The following is a 19,597-nucleotide window of genomic DNA, read 5'->3' on the forward strand; positions in this document are numbered from 1 at the left end:
ATCTATGAACCAGGAGGTCATGGTTCAATTCCCGGTCGTAGGACATGCCCGGATTGCAGGCTCAATCCCCAGTAGGGGGCAGGCAGGAGGCAGCTGATCAATGATTCTCTCTCATCATTGATGTTTCTATCTCTCTCTCCTTCTCCCTTCCTCTCTGAAATCAATAAAGAAATATATTTTTTTAAAAAAAAGAAAGGTAACATACTATGCAGCTCCATTTTTTAAAAATCCTCAGCTGAGCCCCAGGGATCAAACTGCAACACAGGTACGTGCCCTTGACCAGAATTGAACCCACGACCCTTTGGTGGCTGGGTGGATGCCCTAACAACTGAGCCCACCAGCCATGGTTTATATGACATTCTTAAAAATGAAAAACCATAAGGGAAGAGACTAGATCAGTGGTTACCAGGGGTTGGGAGTAGGGAGGTCTGGCTACAAAGGGAATGTTAAACTGTTCTGTATGTTGTTGATGGTGGTGGATACCAGAATCTATGCATGGGTTAAAACTCATTGGACTATGCACCAGAAAACAAATTTTATTATATGTACATTAAAAATAATTTTTAAAAGATAATTTGTCATCAGCAATAATGATACCTTCTATTTCTCCATCTAAGGGAGGAACATCATCTCTCAGGGAGAAATTCATAGCTGTCCCTGGTATGTCCACCAAGTCTTCATCACTGGAGCTGCTCTGGAAGCTATTGAAACACCCCTGCTGAAAGCCTCTATTATCCATGGCTCCTGTGCAGAAAGAAAAACAGGAGGCTTATTATAATGACCTACAAGCTCCTTAACATTTTTTCTTTTTTAAAATGTGGTAAATACACATAACATAAAATTTACCATTTGACCCATTTTTAAACTACATAATTCAGCAGCATTAAGTATATTGACAATGTTGCACAATCATCATCACTAGAAATTTCCAGAAAATTTTCATCACCCCAAAAAGAAACTCTGTATCCAGTAAATATAACTCCCCATCCTCACCCCAGCCCCATATAACCTCCATTCTCTTGTTGTCTCTATGATTGGTTGATTCTGGATATGTCATACAAATGTCATCATATAATATGTGGCCTTCTGAGTCTGGCTTCTTCCACTTCTCATGTTTTCAAGGCTTATTCATATTATACCATGTATCAGTACTTCATTCCTTTTTACGACTGAATAATACCCATTGTATGGCTATACCACATTTTGATTAGCCATTCATCAGTTGATGGGCATGTGGGTAGTTTTCACCTTTTGGGTTACATTTATTCTTATGTCTTTTTTCATACTCTTCTTTTAACAATATAGACATGCAAACTACTTAGTATATTCAGTTACCCTCTAAATGTAATGTACCTCTACCCTTACCATGTAGCTGAAAGCAGGTTTTTTTTTTTAGAACAATGCAAACAAACACACCAAATGAGGACATATGTACAAAGCTCACAGTAATTCACAAGTAATCAACTGAAGTAAAAACTACACATCAGTATTGAGAAATGTGGTGGCCATTTGGGAGTCAAGAAACATTATCTTACGCCTCTGAGTTTCCCAGAGCTCCTAACTCAACATAAATGCACAGAAATACTGGGGGAAAGAGGCATATTATGCTATTCAATGTTGTTCTCTGCTCATGAATTTAATATGAAAGATGAAACATTTTTGACATCCCAAGTGTACACCTTCAGATATAAATTTTACTAAAAAAATCTTAGTTTATCGATTTTTAAAAACCATCATTATAGCCAACTTTATGTTATCTACCCTTTTCCCCTGCATTTTGTTGTTGTTGTTGTTAATCCTCACCAGAGGATACTTTTTCATTGACTTTTAGAGAGAGTGGAAGAGAAACAGTGATGTGAGAGAAACACATTGATTGGTTGCCTCCTGCATGAGCTCCAACCAGGGTCTGGGCCAGGGAGGAGCCTGCAACCAAGGTATGTGGCCTTGACCAGAATTGAATCCCAGACCCCTTGGTCTGCAGGCCGACACTCTATCCACTGAGCCAAACTGGCTAGGGCCCCTCCAATTTTTTAAAATGAAATCTTGATTGAGAATCATAGTCAGGAAAGTTCTATTGGATTAGGCAAATAATATTACTTTTGAGGTATTCCAACACTTTTAAAAAACTTCTTACTCTGGGTTATCAGAATTATGTGTGATGAATATGGTAAAAACTAAATAGGACAAATTAAGCAATAGACCTGAAAAATTGGAATCATGACAGATAAATTCAATATTTTAAACATTGAGCATAAAGGAGAAAGAACTGACATTTACCAGGTGCTTATCAATTTTCAGGCTTATGTGCTTAAAGTGAACTCTTCCACTTAATTTTTCAAAGTCCCTATGCTATGGCATTATCACTCCTAATGCAGATAAGGAAACTGAAGCTCAGAGAGGCTAAATAACTTGCCCAGTTAGTGTTTTTAAAAAGTTAAACTCTAAATCATGTGTTCAATTTCACAATACCTCACGGTAATAAAGAGATCAGCCTGACTGAAGTGTGAGTGACATTTATGAACCACCTCCTATGTACAAATCACTGTGGGATAGTGGGACAGATACAACAATGATGCTGGTTAGGATAGATGAGATGAAGATTGGAAGACAAAGACATGGAAGTTTTCAACATCAAGGTAATAGTTGAAACCAAGAGAACAGATAATCCAAGGGAAACTTTCCATTCACTTGCAGATAAGGATGAATATAAATCAAAGAAATACATTCCCAATATGCACAAATAACTTGAGCTCTGTGCATATATGAAGTAAACAATAGGTTTCCCAGGAACATTACCATGCTGATGTGATAATAAAGGGAAGGTAGGGTCATTTACGCAAAGGTATTAATAATGTACAAAATTATTGATCATCAAACCATTTCCTCAGGTACAAAATCTCTAACTATGCTATGTGGATCAAGTCAAGTGAGTCCTAGGACGACATTAAGAATTCACACTTTGTGATCTTAGTAGAGTTCCTTCAGTGTTCCCCAATCCTTTTATCCTCACTGAACTCTTCCCCCCTTCTCTATTCTGCTTCCTTCACTCCCCTTCTCCAAGCCCTCCTGCAACAATGAATTTATACAAATTCCCTATCTCAGCTGTACTTCTAGGAACCCTGAGGTTCCACAGGATCCTTAGCAGTTTTTCCCTATTACTAACAACACAAAAGAAATCCTGAATATCTCTGTTCCCACCCCTTATCATCCAGGAAGAAGTATCTACTCTAGTTTTAAGGAAAAAAATCTCTTCTACTTTGCTCTGGATCTGACTGAGATAACAGCTTCTTCCCCCGCCTTACTCTGATTTACAAAAGCCCCACTCCTTATCTATGGGGAATAAGTTCCAAGACCGCTAGTGGATTCCTGAAACCACAGATAGTACCAAACCCTCATATACTGTTTTTTTCCTGTAAATAAAACTTAAAATAACATTTAATTTATGTTAGGCATAGTAAGAAATTAACAACAATAATAATAAAATAGAATAGTTATAACAACATGCTGTAATAAAATTTATGTGAATATGTTCTCTCTCTCTCTTTCTCTCTCTCTCTCTCTCTCTCTCTCTCATAACATATATGGCAACTGAGGTGGGCAGTGGATACAGCATGGGTATGCTGGACAAAGGGATGATTCACACCCAGGGTGGGATGGAGCAGGACAGCACAATATTTCATCATGGTACTCAGAATGGTGTGCAATTTAAAACTTATTAATTATTTATTTCTGGAAGTTTCCATTTAATATTTTTGAGCCACAGTTGACCATGGATAACTGAAATACAGAAAGTGAAACTGGATAAAGGGGGGACTACTGTACTTAATTTTACCCTTTAAGGAAATCTACTATCTCTCTAGCTCTCACCTCTACCTCAACCTCCAGTCCTAAATTCCCAAGAACTCCACTTGACACTTCTGTAGCTACTTCAAACTTAACAGAATAATAACGGGGATGGGGAGGGGGACAGTGGAAATAACATTAACTTAAGCACAAAAAATTAAAATGCAAAGAAGGCATGTTCCCTGCCCTCACCCTCCACATCAACTTTCCTTTTAAAATGCAGGTGGCATTAGAGTCAATATTTGCAGCTAACATTTGTCTAACTCTGGGATTTACTACATTCAATTAACCTACAAAAAGCACTTAATGTCAGGAATAGGTATTCCAGGTTTCTAGAAATCTTAGCTGAAAACAAGCACCATTTTAGCTGATGAGAATACCAAGTCTAACAGGGTAGCATACCTCAGGAGTTTTCTTTTTGTTTAAATTTATTAAATGCCCATGAATTCCATATAGTAACTAGCACTGAAAGAAAGGAAAACTGTTGGAAGCTACCCATTGCCTTCACTAGCAGAAAGGGGTGGACAAGGAGTCCGGAAGGCTGGTCAACCTTGAGGCTCTGGCAAGGGTCAGAGCCAGACACCCACTGTCTAGTTGAGACAAAGGGAGCTGAAGCAACTTCCACCTTTTAGTCTCATGTAAATCCTTGCTGATGGGCTATCATTGAGCTATTACTGGAATTGCCTGCCTAAGGGTTATAGGTGGATCCCAAACCTGAATAAAAGGGATCCCAAGGCCAGAGCAAAGCGGAGTTCTCTCTTAGGCTTCCTCCACCTGGCCCCCAATTCCCAAATGAATATTTTCTTGTCTAGTCTCTTTCATTTGTGTGCGGCCTCCTCCAGAGCCCAAACCCTGAACCTGAACCCTGAACCATGCGGGACATGGGGGGGGGCACTCGCAACTAGCAGCCCAACGTGGTGCACTCGCAGAAAACAATTTGAAAAATTATGCAGTATCCTTTCCCTTTCTCTCCACAGTTTACATGTCTCATTCAGGAAATTATTTAAAATACACAGTTCAAGCAACTCTACATGAGCCACACAAATCATAGAAAGAAAATGTATGGGGAATCCAAAAATAATTTATGTTTGGTTGTGGGACATGTCCTATAGTCATTTTTCAGATAGGTTTAACTATTGTTCTGGGAATTCACTAAAACAAAATAATGATGATACAAGATGAAAATTCAACAAAGGGGAAGCTGGAAAAGTTACCAGTTTCCCCATAGGGACTTTACACACTCCTTCCTGTAACCCACTGACACAGAACAATTCAGCTAAATTGAGCTGCCTCATTCCAAACATTTCCTGGAGCAGCTATCTGGTTCACTGTTTGGGTTATAAAGTGCTTCCTTAATAAGTACATAGAAATAAAGAGTCAACAAAAGAAAATTAGAAGAAGCAAGTAAATCAAGCAAAACAGATGTTATAAATGGGAGCTCAACAAAGAAAATAAATACAATCAGTAAAACTCAACGTGATATTTGCCCATGGATAATTCATTCTTTAAGGCGTGTTTTTTTAAAATATATTCTTATTGATTTCAGAGAGGAAGGGAGAGGGAGAGAGATAGAAACATCAATGATAAGCGAGAATCATCCATCAGCTGCCTCCTGCATGCCCCCCACCGGGGATTGAACCCACAACCCAGGCATGTGCCCTTGACAGGAATCAAACCCGGGACCCTTCTGTCCACAGGCCAATGCTCTATCCACTAAGCCAAATCAGCCAGGGCCAGCCTTTGGTTTTATTTTGAAGATATTAAGAGCTTCTAGAGAAAAAGTTAAAGCATCAGAAAAATAAGGAAATCATTTAAAGTTCATTAAAGCTGAGATTTGAAATCGTATCTAGTTGAACTCTAAGTCCAGTGCTCTTTCCATGACAATTTGGGGCTTCATTATGACATGTCGTTCTAGAGACTGGCACATCTGGAATAAATCAAACCTCTAGATGGCCACAAGCCTGGGGTCAGCCAGATTTTACAGTAGGCCAAGAACAAAGAGAATTTGATTTATTATCCCAACTGGTGGATTACAAATAGGTCATATAATGGAGGCCTGGGAAAGAAAACAGTCAAGAAAAATGCTGTTTTGGTGGATGTGTTACACAGCTGACACTTTCAGCTTAAAGGCACTTTCAGTACCTTTTGTCATTTTCTTGCTTGAAATCATAAGCTGGTTCCCCATTGCCTGTAGGTTCAAGTTTAAATTTCTTATCATGGCATTCAGGACCAAATCAAATATAGATCCCATCTACCCGGATAGACTTACCTCCTACTACAAATTTGTTATACTCCTCATAGGCCATGTACTTTTATGCCTCCTTGTTGCTTAGGCCACATACTCTATCAGGAATTTCATCCAGTCCCCTATCTTCTTTGCGGCCTCCTAAAACTCCATTCAGTCCATCTAGGGCCAGTTCAAACAGGCTTTTCCTTCAACACCCCCTTTGTTTACACATCTATGTTGATTGCATAATCTCTTCCACTGAGTCTTGTGATTACATACATACACCATATCCTTCTCATTTCTGTTGTTACAGCAACTTTAGTGTTCCAGATTACATGTTCAATAAATGCTTATTGAGGAGGATTCCAGTCAGAGAGGAAGGGTTAACAGCTAATCAACAAATTTACCGTATATGGCTGACACTTAAAATAGCTATGCCTGTTACTATGAAGGTAGGGAATTGGGGATACAAAAAACATTTGTTACCTTTGTCACTACTCTCAAGGAATTTATGATCTAGTTGAGGAGAAAACTTCTACATAATGCAATTGCACAACAGCTAAGTATTAAACTTTTAGAATAAATATGCAATCTACATTCAGAAAATGGAGAGCAGATTGTAAGCTAGAGAGGGCTTCAGAGAGGAGAGAGGGTATTCTAGGCCCAAGGGAAAAAAATGGCCAAAGACTTAAGATGAGAATGAGGCTGACATTTGTGCTTGATTAGAGGACAGGGTAGGTATCTTTGAGCAAATAGATGGAGATTGATCATGAAGGACCTGGGAAACCAATGGAATCACTGTGCTTTTTGAGAAGCAACATGATAAAAACATAATTTTAAGAGGTAAGTGTGGCAACAGTGGGCTGGAAGGGAGAAAAAAGGAAAGGGCTAGGAGGCCAGTTTGCTACTTCCAGTTTCAATGCAGGTGATTAGGGAAGGAAGAAGAGCATATATATTCCCAATAGTTGTACTGAAAGAGCCAGGTAAGAGGAGAATGATGCTAGTGACAGTAGCATGTGTTGACTCAAATAAATCAATATTTCCATCTCAACAAACCCATTTGGCAAAAATAAATGTATAAACCAATGGATGGGTTGATACACAGGGACTTTCAAAGAAAAATGTAAAGTATAACCCATATTCCAATGCTGGCAAGCACAAAGAAGCAATAAACTTTTCTATGCCTTGTTTTTGCTCCACAAAAATATCTGTTGACCTGCATATAGCATTCCGGGAAAGTAAAATATGCCAGATACTGCAGACATAGCAAAAGAAAAATGCAAGAGGAAGAAAGGCTTAAGAGAGGCATTATACAACTTATCAATGTGTAAGTATTGCCATATCATCCTATCTAATAAAAGAGTAATATGCAAATTAACCATATCTCCGCTACAAGCCATGCCCACCAGCCAATCAGGAGCAGGTATGCAAATTAACCCAACCAAGATGGCTGCAGCCACAGAGTGAGCAGGAGGCTTGGGTTTCCCTGGCAATGGAGGAAGCCAAGATTCCCACACACCCTGGCCAGCCCAGGCCTCCACTCAAGGCTACAAAGTTTCAATTATAGAAGATAAATAAATCCCAACAAAAATGGCAGCAGCCACAGAGCTGGAGAGAGCAGGAGGCTTGAGATGCCCCTGGCGATGGAGGAAGCCAAGCTTTCCGCACACCCTGGCCTGCCTTGGCCTCTGCTTAAGGCTACAAAGTTTCAATTATAGAAGATAAATAAATCCCAGATACCAGGGTTTCTGCTTGGGTTGCTGGGGAGTGAGGCTGGCCTGCAAACCACCACAGGCCCCTCGCCCAGGCCACCCCACACCCCAAGGGAACCCCCACCCTGATCCAGGACACCCTTTGGGGCAAACCAGCTGGACCCCACCCGTGCACCAGGCCTCTATCCTACTTATAAAAGAGTAATATGCAAATTGACCATCACTCCAACACACAAGATGGCTGCCCCCATGTGGTCAAAGATAGCTGCCCCCATGTGGACATAAGATGGCCAGCAGGGGAGGGTAGTTGGGAGGGACCAGGCCTGCAAGGGAAGGCAGTTGGGGGCAATCAAGCCTGCAGGGGAGGGCAGTTAGGGGTGACCAGGCTGGCAGAGAAAGGAAGTTGGGGGCGACCAGGCCTGCAGGGAAGGGCAGTTGGGGGGGACCCAGGCCTGTAGGGGAGAGCAGTTGGGGGGGGACCAGGCCTGCAGGGGAGGGCAGTTAGGGGTGACCAGGCCTGCAGGGGAGGGCAGTTAGGGGTGACCAGGCCTGCAGGGGAGGGGAGTTAGGGGCAAACAGGCTGGCAGGGGAGCAGTTAGGCATCAATCAGTCTGGCAGTGGAGTGGTTAGGGGGTGATCAGGCTGGCAGGCAGAAGCGGTTAGGGGCAATCAGGAAGGCAAGCAGGTGAGCAGTTGGTAGCCAGCAGTCCTGGATTGTGAGAGGGATCCCAGATTGGAGAGGGTGCAGGCTGGGTTGAGGGACACCCCCCCCCATGCACGAATTTTGTGCACTGGGCCTCTAGTTAAAAATAAAACATGAATCCCAGCCAGTGTGCCTCAGTGGTTGAGCATCGACCTATGAACAAGGAAGTCATGGTTCAATTCCGAGTCAAGGCACATGCCTGGGTTGCAGGCTTGATCCCCAGTAAGGGGCATGCAGGAGGCATCCAATCGATGATTCTCTCTCAACATTTATGTTTCTATCTCTCTCCCCCTCTCCTTTCTCTCTGAAATCAATAAAAATATTTTTAAAAATAAAACAAAACATGAAGACAATCCTAAGTATAACACTGAAGATGATACGAACTGGTACAAACATAAAATCACCTTTTGCCTACCCACTATACTTTAAACTAGTTGAGTAGAGGTATTAAATCTGTGTTCCTAAGTGCCTGACACAATGGGATATCTCAGTAAATAATATATTTTATACTTCAATTCCAGTTTTAGTTACTTTATTTAGAAAAGCAAAAATGAAATGTGAATCATCAAGTGTAACCTCTGAGATGACATAGAAGATGCTTATATAGAAGGTTTGGACCAATCCTTAACCCAGGGTACTTTCTCTACCTGTCAGAATTGTGGATTAAAAGTCTTAGAAGGGAAAAATAGTGCTTCTCAAAGTGTGGTCTTCATCTGTGAGTCATCCTCATAGATGAGTAGGAGTTATGAGAAAAGACAGAAAGCAAAGCAAGCATTAACAGAACAGCAGTTCCCAAACTTTTTGGTCTCATGATCTCTTTAGTCTTTAAAATTATTGAGGAGCCTAAAGAGTTTTTATTTATATGAGTTCTATCTAAAGATATTTACTCCTTTAGTAATTAAAACCTGGGAATGTTTAAAATGAATACTTATTAATGTATTTAAATATAACAATGGCCCTGACCGGTTTGGCTCAGTGGATAGAGCGTCAGCCTGCGGACTGAAGGGTCCCAGGTTCGATTCCAGTCAAGGGCATGTACCTTGGCTGCGGGCACATCCCCAGTGGGGGGTGTGCAGGAGGCAGCTGATCGATGTTTCTCTCTCGTCGATGTTTCTAACTCTCTATCATCCCTCTCCCTTCCTCTCTGTAAAAAATCAATAAAATATATTTAAAAAAAAATAATAAATAAATAAATAAATAAATAAATAAATAAATATAACAATGATCAACCCACTATATGTTAATATTAACATTTTTAAAAATCCATATATTCTAAAACAAAACAAATTAGTGAGAGGCATTTTTCAAATTTTTTTAATGTCTGCAATAGAAGACAGCTGGATTATGCTTCATATATTCCATTTGTCATCAGAGAAATGACTTCATTACCTGTCACACAGCCTCTAGAAAACTCCACTGTATATTCATGAGAAAATGAAAGTGAATGAGGCATATAATTTCTTAATATTAATATGAAAGCAGTTTAGATCTTGCAGATCCCAAAAGGGCCTCAGGAATCCCAGACCACACTTTGAGAGTTGTTGAAGTAGGGAAAGAACACAGAATGGAAAAACTATACTTGGGCAACACCCATGATTGGTGAGAAGAATGAAGAGAATAAACCAGTTAGAAGAGACCATGTTGACAGCTGTCAAAGTGAAGCAAATGACAAATATTTCATGTAAGTGTTGTCCCAAAGGAGTAATAGCCTTTATATATAAAGAAATTGTTCAGATCATTAAAATTGGATCCCAACAGATAAAAAGGCAAAAGACATCCTATATAATAAACAGGTAATATGAAATTAACCCTCACACCCTCACAAGATGGCTGCCTACAACCAGGCCGGCAGGGGGGTGAAGGATGACCAAATGACTGAATAGCAGGCTGTGTGGGGCAACCAGGCCAGCAGCAGGGGAGGGAAGTGAGTGGCGACTAGGTCATCAGGGGGGGCAGTAAGAGGTGACCAGGCTGGTGGGGATGAGGGCAGTTAGGGGCAACCAGGCCAGAGGGAGGGGGTGCAGTTGGGGGTGACCAGGCCGACGGGGGGGGGGGGGGAAGTTGCAGGTGACTAGGCCAGCGGGGGGGCAGTTAGGGGCGACCAGGCTGGCAGGGGGGGCAGTTAGGGGAGACCAGGCCGGCAGTTAGGGGCGACCAGGCAGGCAGGCACGTGAGCGATTAGGAGCCAGAGGTCCAGGATTGTGAGGCAGCAGTCAGACATCCTCCAAGGGGTCCCGGATTGGATAGGGTGCAAGCCGGGCTGAGGGGACCCCCCCCCCCCATGCATGAATTTCATGCACCGGGCTTCTAGTTAGTAGATAATTTGTTTAAGAAAAAAGGGCTGCAAAATTCAGACAAATTAAAACAATAATATGCTATCTTCTCTTAGCAGATCAGCTTTAGTTTTATCTCAGAGATTTCTCAAATATGTTAACACCCTGTTATAAAAGTTTTCAAGGGACTGATAAATGAGATGGTTAGAGAAGTGTCATGAGGTTCAAGGACAAGGGTCTGTTAGGCATAACAAAGACAACATCGAAATTTATAACTATTTTCACCAGCAGCCTAGGGAGTGCACTAACCGGGTCCTCCAAATACTGGCGACACCAGCCTGCCAAGCTTGAGTCCAGCAGAAAGGACTGTTGGCTGCACCCAACAGGGACGTTTGGTGTGCTCTTTCTCTGGAGAAACAGAGAAATACAGACAGACAGTGAACCGTGAGGCTTTGGAACACGGGCCAATCTTCCCCACCACCTGCAGCCTCAAACAGCACCACACCCAATGGAAGACTGTCTTGATCTCTCTTCCCAAGTCCTGGTGGCCCTGCCCTACTGAGCTCAGTTCCTCAAGGGAAGGAAGGGCCTCAAAGAGCATGTCTCCCTCAGAGGCTCTGGTCCAGGCTCCAGTGGGTGTGGCCACACAGTGAAGGGCAGACGTAAAGCTCTCTCTCCCCTCCCATGGGCTTTGCTGGTGCCAACCCCAACATAAGATTATCTTTTTTAAAATATATTCTTATTGATTTCAGAGAGGAAGGGAGATGGAGAGAGAGAGAGAGAGAGAGAGAGAGAGAGAGAGAGAGAGAGAGAGAGAGAGAAGCATCAGTGATGAGAGAGAATCATTGATCAGCTTCCTCCTGCACACCCCACACTAGGGATGGAGCCTGCAACCCAGGCATGTACCCTGACTGGGAATCAAACCATGACCTCCTGGTTCATAGGTTGATGCTCAACCACTGAGCCATGGCAGCCACCTAACATAAGATTATTGTGATCTGCCTTCCCAAATCCCGGTGGCCCCACCCTGCTGATCTTGTTTCACCCTGCTGATCTTGCTCCTGCATTTGGGAACAGCTGGCTGTACCCAACCTGAACCTCTGGTGCACTCCTCCTGGGGAGGTAGAGTTAGAGAATCTAGCAGACAGTGAGTGGTATTGCTGTATGCAGTTAGGTAGACATGAGCAGAGCAAGAGAAAGCCCCAGGTGCCTAGCAATGGACAATCAATTGCAGGGTGGGAACTCACCCTCAGGGTGACATTTCCTCCCCTAGCATATCGCTGGTCCTGAGATTTGGACCCCCTGACTTTTCCTCCATAGAGATAGCATCTAGGCCTTAGTTGTATTTCAGCTCCAGGCCCAAATACGCAACAAAACCAGCCAGGGCTGGCATCAGGACCAGCTGCATGGAATAATGACCCCCTACCCTGGTGCTGGCCAATCAATCAGTGGAGACCACAACCCTGAATGGACACACTTGGAAAACTTCTGAATATTCTATCAAGATCTTTCCCTGGGACTCCCCTAAAATCTCTGCCCTTAAAACCCTTAGGATGGAAGACCCAGTGCGCTCTCCCTCCCAGGAGCACGATCCTGCCTTTCCCTTCCCTCTCTATTTCCTTTCCCTTTCCCCTCTCCCCCTCCCCAGGCACATTACCATTAGATTCCTCGCTCTCCATCTCCAAGGGCCCTTCCTTTACCTCTAGAACTTGTTTGCTAAACCCATTTATTCTAGGAATTACTTTTTCTATATCTGTAATTTACCCAATAAATTACAGTTTGGGCCTGGACTTTGAATTATTTCTTAGCCAGAACCCAAGTACCAAGGTTATTGAACCCATTAGTCAGACACCTGCTGCCATTCTCGCCTACAACAGTATGGTTCTGGAGTAGGGGCCACATCTCCCTATTGATTGCCTGGTCATGCCACTCCTAAGAAGGGGACCCACTAGCACCATCCTCCTGACCCAGTCACCCCACCCAACTGAGCTTATGTCGACTGGAAGGGACAGTGGGCATGCCAGCTTGAGCCCACTCTACAGTCTTTCTTCAAAAGGCTCTGGAGGAAGTCCAGGCAACCTTAAGAGGTGGTGGAGTAGTCAACAGGTAGATGCCAACCTCTTTGGGCATTTTATTGATCTGTGCTCCGCTCAGAACTACCGGAAGCTGACCCTTGTACACAGCTTGGCTCTTCCCACACACATCTAGGCCCAGTAGACAATCACAATCAGTGAATAGCACAGTGGTCCAGACAGATAGCACAAGGCCAGTTACACACATCTTCTGACACTGACCTGCACCAAAGCCCCATCCAAGTGGGCCCAGAACCAACACAGCTAGTGGTGGGCTTCAAACCTCACCAGAGCTCAACCCAACTAGCCATACTAATGACACAGCCAAAGGGGAACAACTCTGCCTTGGGTAGGGGACAGTCTTTGAACAGCAACTCATACGCAGTGAACTATGTCTATCATTATATTCAACTAGTCTGAAGATTAACTCTACCCATGAATGGACCAACCCTATTCAAGACTCAACTACAACAATAGGGGGCACATAACCCACACAAGAAACATTTCTGGAGCACCTAGCTCAGGTGATTTAGAAGATTGTGCCACTGAGACCCACAAGGCACCTACATCAGAAAGCCCTCATGACAAGCCTGTGAGCCATAACAGATCTACCTAATATACAGAGTCAAACAGAAAAAGGCAGACAAAATGGGGAGACAAAGAAATATGCCCCAAATGAAAGAACAAGAGAAATCCCCAGAAAAGAACTGGTGTGCTCAGTGGTTAGAGTGTCAGATTGCACAACAAAGGGTCATGGGCACATATCTGGGTTGCAGGTTTGATCCCTGGCCTGGCTTGGGGCATGTGCAGCAGGCAATTTGCAGGACTGGAAGTTGCTCTGGGTGAGTCAGTGAGTGAATGGTGAGTGAATGTGAAGGCCTAGGACATTACTGGATACTACAGGGTCAGAAATAGGACAGTGAAGCTGTCAGTGTTGCTACATGAACAGAGATGTGGGCTGGATTGATTGGGAATATCAAGGAGAAGCTGATTGGGTAAAGTGTAGATTGCCATAATAGTGACTGTCAGGAGGGAGTGAAGGATGGTCTGAGGGTCAGTAGAAATATAAAATCAAGATGGAAAAGTAAAAGAACATAGCAGATTGTCATAGCATTATGGTTTGGGCTATTGCAATTTGGAGCAGGGGGTCAAAATAAGGAACTTTGTATTATTCATGAAAAATTCGGGTATTTAACATGAAGGATGTAGAACTGAGGACTCAATATTTTTACTCTAGAAATTTGTTTTTTGTTCCATTGACTATCTGGTACAAAGGGCTCTCTCTGGCATTTACCTGACAGAAGAAATTCTATGTTTTACAGCATTACAACCTGATAATATTAAAAGAGTACAGGGACAGACTGGCTCCACCCTAACACAGAAAGTTTTTACTTAAGTGGCAATGGCCCTTAAGAGTTGTTAAAATAGATCCTGTGGACCTCTGTACATGTAGAATTTACAACAATGTACTCTAAAGAGCATTAAGCTAGATTGGAAGGACTATAGCACCTCTGAATATGGCAGGCTCCTCTGTAATGAAACAGGTCAGTGCCTGACTGATTGAAATATAGTCTATGTACTCAAAATTGAGGTGCTGTAAATGAGAAAGGGATATATTGCCAAGCGCCACAGATATTGCTCACACCACAGAAAAAAATTCCTTCTGAACCATACATCCTCCAGTTCTTACAGGATATTCAGCTCTATTTTCATCTTAATGGACCATCATCGTACGTGGTCTGTCATTGATGGAAATGTTGTTATGTGGCACATAACTGTATTTGAAGCAATAATGACTGAGAAGGTTCTAAAATTAATAATAGGTACCAAGCTACAGGTCCAGAAAGCTCAGAGAATACTAAGGTTCAATATCTTTTTTAAAATCTACAACTAGGCACATGATATCCAAACTAGAAAATCAAAGAAAAAAAATTTTGAAAGTAGCCAGAAGAAAACCTCAGAGGGAAGGTAGGGGAGGGTGGGGGTAAGGGGGAGAGAACAACCAAAGGACTTGTATGCATGCATATAAGCCTAACCAATGGACACAGACAACAGGGGGGTGGGGGCATGGGTGGGGAGGGGTTTTGGATGGGAATGGGGGGATGAGGACAAATATGTGATACCTTAATCAATAAAGAAATTTAAAAAAATAAAAAGTTATACCACTAAAAAGAAAAAAAGAAAAGAAAAGAACGCTTTGCCTATAGAGGAACAAGGATAAGAATTACATCAGATTTCTCTTCAGAAACAATGCAATCTAGAAGAGTGAAGAATAAAATATATGAAGGGTTAAAAAGAACCACCAATCAAAAATTCTGAGTCCTGAGAAACAATCCCTCAAAGCAGAATGAGAATTAAAGAATTTTCTCAGAAAAACAAAAATTAAGGGAATTTGCTGGCAGTATACCTGTCTGGGGGAAAATGTTAAACAAAATTCTTCAAAAGAAAAGTGAAATTATACAGGTCAGAAACTCAGATCTACATAAAGGAAGTGTGCTAGAGAAGTAATATACGAAGGTAAAATATATTGTTTATTCTTTTTTTCCCACCTGCTTTTTTTAAATTGAGGTATAGTTGACATATAAAATTATGTTAGTTTGAGGTCTACAATGCAATGATTTGATATTTGTATATGTTGTAAAATAATCACCATAACTCTAGTTAACATTTAATTATTTTTCTTATTTTAATTGATCTAACAGATAACATTTTGTTCAAAATAATAATGGTAACAATGCATTCGGTGATGATACCTTACAGTTAAGTAAAATGAAAGAGTGATGTTATAAAAGACAGGAGAAATGAAGTGAGAATGTTATATTATATGGTCCTTGCATTATCTATGAAGTAATGCTGTGTTATTTGAAAGAAGACTTGGATTAGTTGTAAATGTATACTGCAAACACTAGGACAACCACTAAAAAAGTTTTACAAAAAGAAATATAATTAATATGCTAAGAGAGTAGAAAAAATAGAATCATACAAAATGCTCAATTAGCCCCAGCTGGTTTGGTTCAGTGGATAGAGCATCAGCCTGCAGACTGAAGGGTCCCGGGTTCAATTCCAGTTAAGGGCACATGCCCGGGTTGTGGGCTCGATCCCCAGTAGGAGACGTGCAGGAGCAGCTGAAAAATTATTCTCTCTCATCATTGATGTTTCTGTCTCTCCCTCTCCCTTCCTCTCTGAAATTAATAAAAATATTTTAAATGCTCAATTAAAACCAGAGAAGGCAGTAAAAGGGAGGAAGAGAACATTTTAATAAAACATGAACAATGAATAGGAAAAGGTATGAAATATGGCAAATAGTATGGACTCCACCACATCAGATATCACTGTAAACATCAATGGTCTGAATATAACAGTTAAAATACTGAAACTGTCAGAGTGGGTAAAAATACAATATTCAAATGTTTTCTGTAAGAAATATACCTTAAATACAAAGACAGAGTAAAAAGAAGGAGATGGGAAAAGATATAATATTCTAACACTAATCAAAAGGAAGCTAAAGTAGCTATATTAATTTCAGAAAAACAGATTTCAGAGCAAGAAAAATGATCAGGGATGAAGATGAGCATTGCATAATGAAAAAGATGTCAATTCTTTAAGAAGTCATAACAATCCTTAACATATATGTGCCTAACAACAGAACATAAAAATACATTAGCAAAATCAGAGAGAATGGCAAGGAGAAATAAATGAACCCACTGTTATAGTTGGAGACTTCAACATCCCTCTACTGGATAGACAGATCCAGCAGCAGAAAATCAGTAAGGATACAGTTAAGCTAAACAGAATCATCAATCAACTGGATCTAATTGATAGCTACTTCATCCAACAACAGCATTAGAATGCATAGTCTTCTCAAGCTCACATGAAACATTCACTAAGCTAAATGACATTCTGGACCATGAAATATACCTTAACAAACATTTTTAAATATATGTTTATTGATTTCACAGAGGAAGGGAGAGGGAGAGAGAGATAGACACATCAATGATGAGAGAGAATCATTAATCAGCTGCCTCCTGCACGCCCCACACGGGATCAAGCCCACAACTTAGGCATGTGCCCTGACCAAGAATCAAACCATGACCTCCTGGTTCATAGGTCAATGCTCAACCACCGAGCCACGCTGGCCAGGCATGCCTTAACAAATTTTTTAAAAATAGAAATCATACAGTCTGCTCTAAGATAATAATCAAATTAGAAATCAATAAGAAAAAGATAGCTGGAAAACCCCAAAATACTTTAAGATTATATAACAGAATTCTAAATAACATATGGGTTAAAGAAGAAGTTGCAGAGAAATTAAAAAACACTTTGAATTAAATGAAAAAACAGCTTATCAAAATGTGTGGTATACAGCAAAACCAGTGCTTATAAGGAAATTTATAGCATTGAATATATATATTTACAATCAATCACCTAAGCTTCCACCTTTGGAAACTAGTAAAATACGAGCAAATTAAACCCAAACTAAGCAGCAGAAAACCAATAACAGAAATTAGAGCAGAAATCAATGAAATTGAAAACAGAAAATCAATAAAGGAAATCAAACAAACCAAAAATTGGTTCTGTGAAAAGATTAATAAAATTAGCAAACCTCTAGACACGTTAACTAAGAAAAAGAGAGAAGATATAAATTACTAATATCAAATATGAAATAAGAATCATTAGTGTTCATCACATGAACATTACAAAGATAATAAAAATATTATTAGCAATTTTATGCTCACAAATTTGATATCCTATATGAAGTAAACCAATTCCTTGAAAGACACAATGTATGAAAACTCATACAAAGAGAAATAGGTCAGTGGATATGCCTATATCTATTTAAAAAATTTGATTACTAAATAATAAACTTCCAAAAAAGAAAGCACCAGACCCAAATGGGTTCACATGAAGTTTACCAAATATTTAAAGAAGGAATTCTCTACTTTCTTTTTCAAAAAATAGAAGCAGAGACAATATGTCCTAATTTATTCTATGAGGCTAGAATTATCGTAATAACAAAACAAGACAAAGACATTATAAAAAAGGAAAATTATAGACCAATGTTTCACAAACATAGTTGCAAAAAATCCTCAACAAAATAATAGCAGATCAAATTCAACAATGTATAAAAGCAATTATATACCATGACCAACTGTGATTTATTTTAGACATGCAAGGCAAATCCAACATTTAAAAAAGTAATTAATGTGTCACATCAACAGGCTAAAGAAAAAAATTACGGGCATTTAAATCAATACAAAAAAAAGCACTTGACAAAATCCAACATCCATTCATGATAAAAAAAAAATATCTCAGCACACTAGAAATGAAAGGTAACTTTCTCAACTTGATAAAGAACGTCTACAAAAAACCTAGAGCTAACATACTTAATGGAGAGAAATTAGATGCCTTCCTGCTAAGATCAGGAGCAAGGCAAGGATGTCTGCACTCATCCTATTCAGCCTCTTCCTGGAAGTCCCAACTAATGCAAAAAGACAAGAAAGGGACACAAAAGATATACAGATCAGGAAGAAAGAAATAAAACTGTTTTTATTCACAGAAGGCATAATTGTCTGGGTAGAAAATCCCAAAAAATTAACCAAAATGCTCTGAAAATAGTAATAAGCAACTATATCAAGGTTTCAGGATACAAGGTTAACATATAAAAGCCAAATTCCTTCTTATAAATCAGCAACAAACAGTTGTAATTGGACATTTAAAACACAATTCCATTTACATTTTAGCTCCAAAAATGAGATAATCAAGTATAAATCTAACAAAATGTGTACAAGATCTACATGAGGAAAATTACAAAACTGTGATGAAAGGAAGAAAAGATTTTGCCTGTCTTGTTCATTACTGTATCCTTAACGCTCAACATAGTGTCTAAGATATTGCAGAAACTCCATACAAATTTGGCAAGGAAAGAAAGAAGACATAACAGCACTCAGTCCTGCCATCTGTAGGCAAGGCTCCCTCTCTTTGAAGCCTTGACAAAAGACAATACTTGAGATAGCACTGATCTAAGTTGAAGAACTGTTAGGAAGGGAGCAGATGGGAAGGCTCTGTTCCCTGTCCACCACCCTGTGTGTGGAGTCAGGAGGGGAATCAAGAAAAAATTCACTATCCGGCACTCTGGGCACCTGAGTACATAGACATTATTTGATAAGGACATTTCTTCTAGAATACAGACAAGCCCACCAGAGTGCCCCAAATCTTGCTGTCTGTGCTTATCCAATACCAATCAGACACTCAAAAACTCTGACTAGGAAGGAAGAGAGGGAGGAGCAGAGAGGGGTAATGTATAAGCTCTGTCCTTAGTGCAGTTGAGCCCACCTTCTCTCAATCCTTGCCCAGGTGTGCTGCACTGAGACAGCACTAGCACCCAAATAGCAAGGATTACAGGAGGGGGCGGGGGCAGAGCAGCAGACTTGGGACGTGCACACCACATGCAAGTCTGTGTGAAGACAAAAGGAGAAGCTGGATTCCTGCACCCCAAGCCCATGTAGCTACAGGCATTGTCATGAGGAAGTTGTCTCTCCAGAAACCTACTAAACCAAGCATGTCAAACTCGCAGTTTATTTAAATGAGGCTTGTGGCCCACTGGTCATGAGTTTGATATGCTTGCAAGGATGACATCCCTATGGCTAGTTCACTGTGGCAACCTCAAACAGCAGGAACTCCGTGAATTTGTTAAATGGATGGATGAATGGACAAAGAAATGCGCACACAAAAAAGTGACTAAAAGAACAAGCAGAGGATAGAAGGGA

The 19,597-nt window shown here is 40.7% G+C and overlaps 1 protein-coding gene across 1 annotated transcript in view; it reads right to left on the bottom strand.

Annotated features, from left to right (window-relative positions):
* The window catches only part of CLCN5 (chloride voltage-gated channel 5), a 171,645-nt gene that overhangs the window by 59,202 nt on the left and 92,846 nt on the right, over positions 1-19,597 (bottom strand). The window contains exon 4 of the mRNA XM_080653678.1: positions 598-744. Coding sequence (XP_080509804.1) covers positions 598-744 — 147 coding nt within the window. The remainder of the gene's footprint in view (positions 1-597; positions 745-19,597) is intronic.

This window comes from Plecotus auritus (assembly GCF_963455305.1).
Source record: "Plecotus auritus genome assembly, chromosome: X".
NCBI lineage: Eukaryota > Metazoa > Chordata > Mammalia > Chiroptera > Vespertilionidae > Plecotus > Plecotus auritus.